The following is a 14,405-nucleotide window of genomic DNA, read 5'->3' as shown; positions in this document are numbered from 1 at the left end:
CCGAAGTAGTTATTCCATGCTAGCTACGATGATCTACGACCGCTTTTAGTTAAAAGAACTACGGGAAATGAAGACAGCCAGCATTTACCGAACCTTTCATGGCTACAAGTATACAGTAAAAATTAAAGTTATATTTGTGTCATCATACCATGTTTTATGTTTTTGGAAAGTTGGGGATGGTCGCTAGGTGGCAGGAATGGTTTTTAAGCCAACTCTCTATCTCTGTTTGTCTATCTAGCTATCTGTCTGTCTGTATGTCTATTGTTCTTCTTGGTTTTCCATAGTTGGTGGTAAGTACACAACATTGTAGAGTCCTTTTCTGCTAAAGGCAGCCCCCGTATAGACACCCGAAGAGGAACACCAACCAGTACACAGAATACCCACAGAGGTAGTTCTACCACCATATCGTTCCAGGGAAAATAAAAACCTGCATTGCATTTAGAGCTCAGCTTCTCAGAGACACCACTCTTCTTTGGGCTGATCAGTACCAATTACTGATGAGTTCTCTAACTGGGTAGGTTTTTGGTACCACAAAATACAGCAAGCAACACACACTGCAACAATCAATCCGAAACCTCACAATGACACACGGTGGACAACCTCTTCCTCCAAACCCTCAACTTCAGGTCCTCAGAGAACATTTTCTCCTGGTTGCAGCTTATCTTCTCGTCCTTTCTAACTGCTCCGGTTTACATATTCATGCTGTGATGCTGTTACATTACACGGATTCAAAAATGGATCATCAGCCCGTGGCACAGAGAAAGGAAACAGATGCTAAATCGATAAACGCAAAGTCAGAAACTTACCTTAGTTCCTTGAAGGGGTCTGCCCTGACGTTAGGTGTCTCTATCGATTTAGGGAACACGGTGCCCTCTGCTCCTGTAAACAAGAGAAAAAAGCAAACAGAAGTTGGAGACTGCTGGATGTGTTACCTGGGGGCACAATCAGCTAAATGCAGTGAATCCTTGACACAACTCAATACACACATATTTTTTTTTGCCACTGGCTTTCGGCCTCCATAATAGGAGAGCATTAAATCAACTCATGCAAACAGCCTTTGAAAAAACAAGGAACCTCTTCTGAAAGTGTTCCTGCTGAGATCAGAGTGAGCCCATGAGGCAAATTCCATGTTGGCTTAAAAAAAAAAAGAATTAAAAAAGATGCCTAGAATTGGCACAGTCTGACTCTGGTCCCTCATAAACTATTCATAGTCACCCAAGTGGAAATGTTTGGAAAAACAGCAGCTGAAGCCCTCAGAGTGCAGCCAGGGCACAGACCACAGAACACAACGCCTAGGCAGTGGCAGGAATGCTAGATGGTGGAAGGCACTGTAAGACTGGGAGATATTTGCCTAATGACAATTTGGCAGAAGTTTTTCAGTAAACAAAGTTCTACACTATTATTATCTGGGAAAGTTAAACACAACACTATGAGAGATCATTTGAAGTTCAGCACTTTTACACTTTGAGTATTAACATTGATCCCCAACCCAGTCTAGACATTTAGCTGTTGACTTTGCTATAAGCCTTTATCTTCACAACTTGTCAATGCCAGCTGAACCTTTCTAGCCATAAAGATTGTGATTATCTGATTTGTCTGCTCCCAGAGTGTTTTCAAATCATTTAAGCCTCAGTTTATCACAGATAATTGCAGTGGATATTAGTTTTTCAATTAAACTTAGCTAGGCAATATCCTGTACTTTGAGGCAAAGGTGTTTATTTTTATACATTTGGTATAGTTCTTTGATGCTGTAAGAAGGGGCAGAATAATATCTTGCATTCACACGTGAATTTCTACAATCCTCCTGCAATTATTATAGTATCTAAAAATCCTCCATTAACTACTGTCATTCCAAATCCAGATTTATCCTGGCATACTGATGAACCTAGGAGGATGAACTGATTTCCTTACTTTTGTAGCAACTGTGGAAATATTTCATCTTTCTGATATGAGTAAAAGACTATTGCAAGTAAAATCAGAAAATAATAACTCGACTTAACATTACATATTCAAAGAATATCCCGGTGAACAATAACTATTATTTTAAGCAAATATTTTGTGTGAGATAGAGACTATAAATACCTATTATTATTATGGACTAGAGGCCCAGTGCACAGGTGGGGTCCCTTGGCCTGGCCGGTGATCTGGGCTGATCGGGCCAGCTGGCTGGGGGGAGGGACCACGGGAGGTTGGCTGTGGGAGTGCACTGACCACCAGGGGGCAGCTCCTACATTGAGCATCTGCCCCCTGGTGGTCAGTGCACATCATAGAAACTGGTCCACCGGTGGGTCGTTCATTTGGTCGCTTAGGCTTTTATATATATAGATGTGGAATCCGAGACTCAGAGAAGTCAGGAAATTTTCCTAAGGTCACACAGCAAAGAGAGAGAGCCAGGACTTAAATGGAGCTATTTCAGCACTGGAATGGATAACCTTGACTGTTATGACACACTGTCTTTTTCAGCAGATTAAGTCACTCTCTACTTGCTCATCTTTTTTGAGATACAGACAAATACCAATGTTTATATCCTCAAGTAATACTTGCTACTTTCCACTGTCACCCCTCTTCTAAAAAAAGTTTTTATGTACACTGAGATGAGTTTCTAATACTTTTCAAAAAGACCATTTCTTTTCAAGTACTATCACAGGTTTCTGATTTTCACACCGCTTTTCATTTTCCCAGAAGCATCCATCAGCATCAATTCCCCCATCCCACCTCCTCTACCCATTCTTGGATAATAAATTATTCTCCATTTTATTATTTCAAAAAGGTTTCTATTAAAGCCATACCTACTTATTCCTTCTTTGACACGATATAATTTACTAGCAATAAATGTTCATAAACAGTTTGAGTGAAAAATCCATAAAGCCATTTCAGCTTTATTTTAAGTTCCATTTAATGTCCCTCAAAAATGATTTCATCAATGTGTTTCCATTAGCTAGTTCTCTGCCCAATAACTTAATTCCTCACAATCCATCAGGAACTTATAAAGCTTGTGACAGGATCTATCCAAAGTGTTTTGAATCAGCTCCATGGCTCTGTTTCCCCTAGTAGCACAGGTAGGGGTAAACTCTTCAAAAAATCTCAAATGCACTTCATTGTCATAGTAACAAAAGAGCCAGCTTCTTCTCTCTGGAAACTGTACTCAAGTTTGAAGCTCAGTTTGGTCATGCTTTCCCCTCTAAGTGTCCTGGATGTCAGGAGACTTAACATCTAGTTCTCTCTGTGATGCTGGGCAAGTCAGATAACCTCTCTGGCCCTTGATTTTCCTCATTTCCTATAAAATGAGGGTGGGGATGAGAAGTGTTCGAGCTAAATTGTTTTCTCTCCCAATCTAAAATGTCATAAAGTAACAATCTAATCAAAACATGATTGTCTTTAGCCACTTCCATTCCCTACCAGGAAAACAGAGCAATCTGGAATATCAAAGAAAATCATTAAGGAAGAAAAAAGTAAAAGAAAACAGATTTTTGTCCACTTCGAACTGCATTTAACTGATAGAAATAATCACCAGAAAATAAACCTTATAAGAGACGAAATGGTAGAGAGCAAAATCTATTGTAGATGAAACTAACTATAAAGACAACAAAACTTGATCATAACTCTTTAAAACTCAAAAAATTCACTTGGAGAAATTCAATTTTATAAAAAATAGTCAACACTTAAAGTGCTTAACACTAAATAGCTATGAACTAAATACTGAAAGAAAAAAATTATATCCGCATAATTTGGTACAGGAAAATTGGATTTGACAGAAATAGGACACACCAGAAAAAAAATTCAATGATTGAAGTTATCAGTAAACTTGGAGATAGAAAAGTTTATGATGGAGCAAACCTTTGTTATACATGAAGAAGAAGTTATTTTACACACAATAATTTTAAGGAAAACTAAAAAGTTCAGAAATGGTTTCAAGTGTACTGTTTAGAAAATTGATTAAGGAATTAAACTAGCTTAATGGAGTTTGCTCTGGTAAATTCTTTCTTGAAGTACATTCATTAATATTGGCATAATTATGATTAATGCTTCTGTATTAACTAACGCAGACTAAAAATCATTTTTGGGTTTAAATGGTGGGACCAAAATGCTCAACAGGTTTAAAATGCAGAGTTAAAATATCTGATGACCAATGTTTGAATTAAGTTTTCTAATTCATGTTGCTTGGGTAGATATAACCTGAATGACAACCCTTAATAACAACCATATTTTACTTGATAAGAATATGTTTCTCTACCAATATTAAATTATAAACAGAGAAAAGACGTCAATCTAAAAACTGGAGATAAGAAAATGGGAGCAGGAAAGATTTGATTTTCTGAAATATCAGAGAACTGAGAAACCAAAACCCTGATTTTTAGTGCTGATTTTGTATAAGCTCATTATGCGACTTTCCTCAATTTGCCTTCTAGTCTTATTTCTCCACTTATTATACAAAGTGGGGGTGGGGATTAGATACTTTGTAAGGCCTCCAGCCCTGCTCTTTTACAATGCTCTAAATTACATGGTTGGATGAACCCAAAGGACCAGGAGAAGGGCATGGTGGGATTGATATACCCAACATTCAATTTATTTAAGAAATATGAATCCAGCAGGGGGCTCTGGAGGTGAGCCATAGGGATATGGAGCTCATAATGTAGTACAATGTAGTGTCCTCTGGCAGTGTACAACAAATTTAAATAATGAGTAATAATCTCACAAATGAAAATACATATTAGTAACAAATGGTGATTAAAACTTGAAAGGAAAATCAAAGATGTCTTTGAAAGTATAAAACTCGGGGTCATTGCCCTAGCCAGTGTGGCTCAGGTGGTTGGGTGGCGTCCAGTGCACCAAAGGGTTGTTGGTTTGATTACCAGTCAGGGCACATGCCTGGGTTGCAGGCTTGACCCCTGGTTGGGGGCTTGCAGGAGGCAGCTGATTGATGTTTCTCTCTCTCTCCCCTCCAAAAAACCAATTAAAAATGAAACACAACTTGGGGTCATAGCCTGATCTGGCAGGTAAATTTCCCTGAAAAGTGAAGTTTTGCTGATATTTGTTAAGTCATTGGGAACCAACTAGATAAGAGTGGGAAGTAGCAGTAGAAAACAGTGCAAAGGTGACAGTGTTGGGAAGTTGAAGTTAATAAAGATCAATATGGCCAGACTATGCTAAGCAAAAGTGAGCAGCATGGGTGAACCCAGAGAGGTAAGTTGGCCCAAGTAATGCAGAGTCTTGTATGCCACAGCAAAGGCTTTAAGCAGGGATCTGACTTGAGCAAATTGGCGTTTTTCAGAGATCACCAATGTTACATGTTATGGTCTGCATGTGTGTATCCCCCTAAAATTCATCGGTTGAAACTCTACTCTTTAACAGAACCCAACCATGCTGGCACCCTGCCTCCAGCCTTCAGAACGTGAGAAATATATTTCTGATGTTTAAACTACCAGAATGTATGGCATGCTGTTACAGCAGCCTGAGCTGAGACTCTGTGTTATGGAAAAGGTAACAGAGGAGAGCGAGGGTAAATAAGATGGGTCAGGGAGAGAGACAGTGGTCGGCTGAACTAGAGAACTGGCAATGAGAATGAGAAGAGTGGGTGGTTTAGAAAATATTTAAGAGAGATCTAGTGACGTGCTGGACAAGAGGGAGACTAAAGGATGACCACAGGGCCCATGGGAAGAACTGAAATTGATGTCAAAGCCAAATGATTAATGCTCAAAGCCAGCTGTGCCCATGGCAACCTTATACTTCTCCAATAAAATCCTGCTTACTTGGATATTTGGTATTTTAGTTGCAATCGAAATAGTCTTTATTTAATAAAAGAAGCTGTTATGAATCCAACTATAATTTTCTTATGAGGGTGCAGGCAACATGACAAATAAAATTTAAATTAAGCCTCCTATAGTATATACAAGCAATATTTACAAAACCATGAATATGTAATAATTCCTTGAATAATACACATTGTTTTCTGTACAAGATAATTTTCTGGTTACTCCAAAGTGTTAGCTAAACACGTGTTCATATATTTCCCATTGTTTAAAAATCTTTCTAAAATACATAAGATACTGGTTTTGCCTCTGTGAGTCCAGGCTAAAGAACATGGTTACATTTTGATACTTAAATATTATTTAATGTCTAAGATCCATTTTCCTGAAAGCCAATTTCCTCTACAGCATGCTATCCATGGTAGATATAGAAGAGTTAATTGCGGGAGAACTGATCACGGGAAATTCCTCAGAAACAGTGGTTTTATATTTAGTTCCTAACATAAACCTTTGACTTTCTCCTAATAGTAATAGTCAGTAAAAAAATTCTTTTTAAGGAAGTGAGTTGGGTTATGTTTAGCCAAAGATATAAAATGAAATGAGTAATCAGTGAAGTTGCAGAGTTTCCACAAATTTCAGGATTAAGCACTGTCAGCCTCTGAAACCCTTCCCAGATTTGAGCAATAAACAGATGCAAGACAGGAACTTTGAGTGGAAAATGTCACTTCAAGTAATTTAATTCCATTCTGTCTCCCTGGCTTTTGGTGGTGTTTAACAAATCACCAATGCAAAAATGTTTGTAGTCATTACAAGTCGTTTCCAGGAAACGTACCAAATATTTTCTTTTTAGGAATTAGGACAGATTCTCCTAACCTAAAAGTACAGATAATTCATTCAATAAATATTTAGGGAGGGCAGGTTTAGACTTTCCTCTTTATGGGATCACAAATCAATCTATAATAATAAAAGTGTAATATGCTAATTAGACTCCACATCCTTCTGGACAACCTTCCAGATGAAGCTGGAGCTGGGAGGGAAACCTGGGTCCTGGGTGCCTGCTGGCGGCCAGAGAGAAGCCCAGATCCTGAGTGCTGGAGGGATGCTGGTGCCAGCAGCCAAGGGAAGGAAGACCTACTCTTGCACGAATTTCGTGCATCGGGCCTCTAGTATATAATATATATTATTTGTGAGCATGCTATCCATGATAGACATAAAAGAATATATATATATATATATATATATATATATATATATATATATATATATTCAATAGCCATCTCAAGTATTGTAGCCATCCTCTCTAATAAAATGGTAATATGCAAATTAACCATCACTCCGCTACATAAGCCACGCCCACCAGCCAAGCCACGCCCACCAGCCAATCAGGGAGAGTATGCAAATTAACCCCAATCCAAGATGGCTACAGCCACAGAGAGCAAGGTTTCCCAGGTAACAGAGGAAGCCAAGCTTTCCATAGCCGTTGCAGGCCTAAGCCTCCACTCAAGCTACAAAGTTTCAATTATAGAAGGTAAACAAATTCAAACAAATGGCAGCAGAATGGAGCTTGAGAGAGCAGGCCAGGGTTGCTGGCGGCAACAGGGGAAGCAAAGCTTTCCGCACACCCTGGCCGGGCTCACCTGCTTAAGGCTACAAAGTTTCAATTGTAGAAGGTGAATTAACTGACACAGAAATGGCTGCCAGAGCCCCAGGCTTGGCTCCGCTCCAGGCTACAAAGTTTCAATTGTAGAAGGAAAATAAATTCCAGATACCAGGGCCTCCCCTTGGGTTGCCAGGGGGCGTGGCCGGCCTGCAAACCACCACAGGCCCCTCGCTCAGGCCGCCCCACACCCCAAGGGAACCCCCACCCTTATCTGTGACACCTTTCAGGGCAAACCAGCTGGCCCCCACCCGTGCACCAGGCCTCTATCCTATCTAATAAAAGAGTAATATACAGATTGATCATCACTGCAACACACAATATAGCTGCCCCCACGTGTTCAAAGATCCTGCCCCCATGTGGACACAAGATGGCCACCACAAGATGGCCAGCAGGAGAGGGCAGTTGGGAGGCACCCGGCCTGCAAGGGAGGGCAGTTGTGAGGGACCAGGCCTGCAAGGGAGGGCAGTTGAGAGGGACCAGGCTTGCAAGGGAGGGCAGTTGGAGGTGATCAACCCTGCAGGAGAGGGCAGTTAGGGGTGACCAGGCTGGCAGAGGAGGGAAGTTAGGGGCAAACAGGCTGGCAGGGGAGCAGTTAAGCATCAACCAGGCTGGCAGCAGAGTGGTTAGGGGGTGATCAGGCTGGCAGGCAGAAGCGGTTAGGGGCAATCAGGAAGGCAGGCAGGCAAGCAGTTGGAAGCCAGCAGTCCTGGATTGTGAGAGGGATGTCCGACTGCCCGTTTAGGCCCGAGGATCGGGCCTAAACGGGCAGTTGGACATCCCTTGAGGGGTCCCAGATTGGAGAGGGTACAGGCTGGGCTGAGGGACAACCCCCCGCCGTGCACGAATTTCGTGCACCGGGCTTTTAGTTCTTTATCTATAAATATTTAATCATTACCTACTATGAGCACAGCACAGTGCTAAGGCAATATTCAGTGTGAAGAGCTGATCTGTGTCCTTATGGAGTTTTATTATAGACAGATTTAGAGTACACATTTAAATTGATTTTTAATAACAATTTTTATAAATCATGCATTCTCAATGGGGTGATGTGGTTAAGGATATAAAACTGGTCCTTGGGGGGCCAGCAAAAGAAATCTTGCTCTATTAATGTATAAAGTACAGATATACAAATAGTACATAAATAGATATCCTATCTAATAAGACAAAGTATGCAAATTGACCGCAACTCAGCGACAAAGATGGTGGCACCCACAGCCAATAAGGAGGGAATATGCAAATTGATTCAACAAGGCGATTGGTGGAAGGCAGCTCTGGCCAGAGCAAAGGCAGAAAGGCGGCTCCAGGCCAGAGAGAAGGCAGAAAGGCAGCTCCAGCCGGAGCGAAGGCGGAAAGGCAGCTCCAGCCGGAGCGAAGGCGGTGCCAGTAGCCAGGGGAAGGAAAGCCTATTCTTGCACAAATCTTCATGCATTGGGCCTCTAGTACAGTATATATACTAAAATCTCATTGGAGGAGAGTAAATTAAAAAAAAAGATGTGAAATAATTCTCCAGAAGAGCCATACTAGCAAAAAGGTTGAGAAAGTGTTGTAAATTCTATGAGGTTTAGGCAGGGAGCTGATGGAGCATGGAGGAGGGAGTTTGTGCTAACATGGGAGTATCTGCAAGGCTCCTCTGGAGAAATGGAATGAAGTTGTGATCTGAAGGAGGTGTCGGTCAGGCAAGAAGTTTAGATGGAGATGGGTGGAGAGAACATATCAGGAAGCAGGACATGTGTGGAAACCCTGAGACAATAGGCAGCACGCTGCCTTTAAGGGATAGTAAGATCATTGTAACTGGAATAGAAAGAGCAAGGCTGGCATAAGAGGAGACTGGTGAGGTAGTCAGGGGCAAGATCATGTAGTAACATGTAGGCCATGTTCCAGTCTGACAGACTTTTTGATTGATATTGCTAGACAGAAGGAATCTGGTGCCTTTATGACATTGTTAATGTGCTGCTCCAGTTCTGGACAACTTATATCCAATATTTTTATTATGTAATGAAAATAAGCCCTTAGCCCTGGTTGTTTGTTTCCGATGGTTGGAGTGTCATCCTATACACCAAAAGGTTGAGGGTTTAATTCCCAGTCAGGGCACATATCTAGTTTGCAGATTTGATCCTTGATCAGGGCGTGTATTGATGTTTCTCTCTTATTTCTTTCTCTCTCCCTTCCCTTCTCTCTAAAGTCAATAAGCACGTCCTTGGTGAGGATTAGTAACATGGAAAACATGGAATTTAGCAGCATGGAAATCACTTATATCACAGGAGCTATTCTATGAAGAGCTGGAGGCAGACTCTTGCAGGCAGAGGAGTAAGTGGGAAGTGAAAAAATGGTTATGGCAAGAGACAACATTTTTTGGACATGAGATATCTAGTAAGATAGCTGAGTATTGGACATTGAATATTAGGTATTAAAGATGAAGCTATGGTTAGTAACCAAACTTTTATGGGGTACCAGTCTGCTCTATGGCACAGGCCAGGCAGAGGCTCCGGTGCTCAGTTGCCTGGATGTAGGCACACATAACGTGGATATTCGGGTTCATTAGGCTGGGATTTTAATAGACATGTACATTGAAATGAGAGTGTAAAAAGTTCAGGGTTGTATAGGAAGATTGTGAAGAGGAATATGATACTTAGGGTCTTCTAGACTCATTTTCCAGGAATGGGGATAGTAACACTTCTCTCATAAAGTCATAGTGAGGATTAGAGAATGTATATTATATATAGTGGTATGTGTGCATGGTACATCAAAATGCTCAATAAATGACAGATAATATTTATTATAATGGAATCAAGGATGTTAATTATAATGATAGAAGATAAGGCCAGAAAAACTTAAGGATGTTATTCTATAATCTGAATGTTAACAATGAAGAAGAATAAAATAAGACGTGTTTCCTAGCAATTTAACTGAAACAGCCATACCATCAAGGTGTGCATTTTAAATACTTGTGTAGCATGTGAAACCACAGAGCAGTTTAAGATTCACGTATAAAAATATCCTGGCAAGACATGAAGAGACAAGTAGTTTAATTAAACAAACTCTACTCGAGAAACCAATAGACCAGAACTCATGCTCGGTGTATCATTAAGCCCAAACTGGAAAAAATAAAAGGAATCAACCAAGCAGCAAGCAACCTCATTTCAGTTTCTTATAACTACATTATTTTTGATAGTAAATAAAGCCACAGAGTAAAACAAATCATTTCAACTCATTGGCTGTGTATAACATTGATGGAACAAGGCAGCACGGAGTTAGGATGGTCTATGAACAACAGAGCAACAGCAACAAGCCGAGAAGGCTGCTTGACATGCACAGCAGAGCTGCACACAAGGGATACGCCTTGGTTCTCAAAGATGATGAATGCACTGTGTGTCTTATGAGTGAGATGAATGCGACCCTCCACCCATACTCCCCTCCAGGTCTCTGTGGGACAGGTGGCCAGAATCAGAGAGAGGGAGGACATGAATATGGGTACTGTATGATTACGGACAGTGCGAATGAGTTAAGGAGAGCATGGTTCTGCCTGGCCTTCGCATGGGAGTAAGGGTTAGATGGGAGTCCTGAATACACTGCTTCCTTAGTCAAGATCTCAGTTCTCAAGTGCCTCTCTCAGTGTGAGAGCAATCAAGACTCAGAGAGAGTCAACGGATGTAGGTGAGACCTCAGAAAACATGGGCATGATTTTAAGGGGTTCCTGGTCATTGAAAAAGAAGTAGAAAGCTTTATTCCTGTGGCTTTGCAGGTGGGGGGCGATGCCTTTCTATGGAGAAGAAAATTGAAACATTAATTGAAGACCTTGGAGAAGCACTGTCTATAAAAAAATAATTGGAGAAACTTATAAAGTCATTTACAGACGATGATTTGAAAAGTGAGAACCAGAAAGTTGAAATCTTAGTAAACGTGCTGCATGTTCCAAAGCATTAAAATACTTACATGATTTCATTTCAGAATACAATCTTATTATGAAAGCAAGCCTCAAAATGAACATACTTTGCAGGTGACTTAAAGGGTAATTTTAATTATATGATTTTTTTACCTCATCCACTGACTTTCTCCCTCGTGTGGCCAGCGTGTCACTTATCAACATCCATTTTCCCCTGCCAACAAAATACCAGTATTGTTCTTGAGAGCAAAGTATCCAACTAAATAGTCACTTTCCCAGACTTCCGGGAAGCTAGGGGTGACCATATGCCACAATTTTGTCTAATGAGATGTAGGTAGAAGTCTATTAGGGAGGGACACTGGGCAAGCTTTTACGTCCTAATAGGAAGGTACAGGTGTGGCTGGTTCCACTCTTCTTCTTTCTTCCTACCTGAATATCAACATAATATCTGGAGCTGTAAGAGCCTTCTTCTGACAATGAGACAAAGGCCAAGAACATTTCAGACATGCTGATCCAGACAGCACTAAGCCACCAGCAACCGTCCACCAGGCAACTTCTTCTTATGGGAGAAAAACAAGTCCCTATGTATTATTTGTTTAAGCCACCTTGTGGGAATGTTGTTACTCAGTCCTACCATTCCCCCCAAGACCAGGGAGAAAGGAGCAAACGGACCCTTAAGAGGGTCATACTTATCACTTAGAACTTTTTTGCCATATGTCAACTAACCAAAAGTTGAAAATCACTCTTACTGTACCTTTATGCTATACTGAAGTGTCTTTGCATCGATTGCTGAGTAGGATTGGGTTTCCCCCTTCCTGGACTTTGCTCATAACATTCTCAGACAGAAAGTACTTGTCTTTCCTTTTCAGTGCATCAGATCCTTGAAGGCCCAGCTCAAATGCCACCTGCATAGCGAAGCCTTCCCTGGCCCTCTTCTCAGTTATCCCTAACTGCTCCTTCCTTCGTGCTCCCGAAACACACAACTGATATCCTGGATGAGCACTTATTTCGTTCTAGCTTGTGAGATGGTTCACTGAGTGTGTTTTCCCTTCACCAGAATGCAAGCTACTTAACGTTGAGGACCATGTCCTGGGCATTTTCGTGCTTTTCTAGACAAATAGCTAGACACAGACTTAGATGTTCTGAATTTAATTTCACATAAGCAGGAACAGCTGCAGAATGAAAAGGAAACTTCCAGAGGGGAGAGGTGTGAGCTGATCCGCATCAGCTGTACTGCACCATGCAGGACAGTTAGTGACGAAGGCTGTAGCTACGTGGTCTCGGTCAGTTAGACTCCTACCAGCAAGCTCTCTCCTAACCTCCCCAATTTACTGCAGTCAATGCAACACCCTAGAGTTCATGTGGGACAGGTTTCTTGTCTGGTTTACAACCTATGGTGAGTTCTGTTTCCTACAATAGAAAGCCTACCTTTTAAATATGACATATCAAGGCTTAATCCACCTCTTTAGCTTTGTCTGTGGCTTGATAATTTTTTAAAGTATTGATTTGTGTTTGTTATCTCCACAATTGTGTCTCCCTCCATTTCTAGGAGATAACCAGGTCCTCTGAATATTCTTGATGTTTGTTTCCATAAAGTAAAATATATTTTTATGAGTTTTGACAAATACATAGAGCCATGTATCTACCGACCACCATAAGCAAACAGCACAATTTTATTACCCTGAACATTCCACTGTGCTGCCCTTTTTTGGTCAGTCTCTTCCTAAAGCCCTTGCTCCTGGCTCCCACTGTTCTCAGGCCCTGTCTACAGGTCACCTTTTCTAGATTGCTGTATAAACAGAGTCATTCAGTATGGAGTTTGGGGTTTTGTTCCTTACACTTAGCAAAATGCATCTGAGATTCCCAATGGAAGGTTTTCAGTGGATCAAAAGCAGAGCTGCCTTAAATCAACAGTGACACCTGCCCCCTGTCAAGACCTAGTCCTAGTGGAGAGTATGCTGGCTCTCCTCCAGGGAAGGGAAAAGAGAAGAGGCCTGGGAAGGAAGCCAAGGAGAGAGGCAGCTTTTGGCCCTGATTTAGAGGAACTGAGAGAGCTAAGGTCCATTGAGGACCAGAGTCATCCCTGGGGAAGTGCCAAACTCTCCGTGGACACATGCCCTGAGAAGGCAGGACCCTCGTCACAGGGGCCCACAGCCGCTGCAAATGTCACTAGGTCTTCTCTGCAACATGGACACTGAGAGTCAACAGGCCGGGAAAATGAAGACATCAGAGGTGATCCTTACAGACCAAGCATTAGCAGGTGTGCTCATATTTTCTTGACACCACATACACTTTCCTTCTTTGATTCTTGAGCAACCCAATAATGATGGAGTCAGAATTTACTCATGTAAGGCCCCAGAGTCACATTTAGGGAATGAAAGTCATATTAATACCTGATGTCTATTAAGTACTTATTCTTTTGCCAGGCATTTTTCTAAGCATGTTACATGAATTAACTCATTTAATTCTCACCATACCCCTATAGGGTATGTGATATTATTATCCCTCAATCTGTAGATGACAAAGCTGAAGCACAGAGAGTGAGTGTTAGGGGTCTGAACCCAGGCAAATGTAGCTGCAGAGCCCCTGTTCTTAACTCCCTGCTGAATGTGTGATTTCCTCCATCGTGAGTTTGGGAATTATGAGTCATACTCAAAATATCTCCTTCCCCATGAAAAGACCACCTACAGTACTAATGACTGGTTGTGCACATTCTACTCACAGCTGCGTCTGTGCTGAAGGCCATGTACATTCTGTTTGAATTGCTACCTGTCCACACCTGACCAGTAAGATGCTAACTTGGGAACTGAAACTCAGCAATACAGAGGGCAGTGTCAACGCGTGATGGGTACTAGACAATAACCACTAACACTTACTGAGAATCATGCTAAGTGCTTTTACAGGTACAGTCCCTTCATCTTCAAGAAAACCCAATGAGTTGAGAAATATGAGGTGTAGGCAGAATAAGTAACTACTGTCCAGTGCAAATTAGTAATAGAGCTGGGATAAGAACCCAGACAAACTAGTTCCTCAGCTCACATTTTTAACCTTCAAACATACACTTGAGGCTGGCAGCCACACTGAAGTAGCATCTCAATGAGAAAAGGATGGCGGA

General features: G+C 41.4%; 1 protein-coding gene across 1 annotated transcript in view; it reads right to left on the bottom strand.

The window, feature by feature from the left end:
- Nucleotides 1–14,405, bottom strand: part of SGCD (sarcoglycan delta) — a 293,989-nt gene that overhangs the window by 66,815 nt on the left and 212,769 nt on the right. Inside the window, exon 6 of the mRNA XM_079771674.1 lies at nucleotides 807–879. Coding sequence (XP_079627800.1) covers nucleotides 807–879 — 73 coding nt within the window. The remainder of the gene's footprint in view (nucleotides 1–806; nucleotides 880–14,405) is intronic.

The sequence above is a fragment of the Cnephaeus nilssonii genome (genome assembly GCF_951640355.1).
Source record: "Cnephaeus nilssonii genome assembly, chromosome: 5".
NCBI lineage: Eukaryota > Metazoa > Chordata > Mammalia > Chiroptera > Vespertilionidae > Cnephaeus > Cnephaeus nilssonii.
Note: the sequence above shows the minus strand (reverse complement) of the source record. Positions and strands in the feature narration are given on the sequence as shown.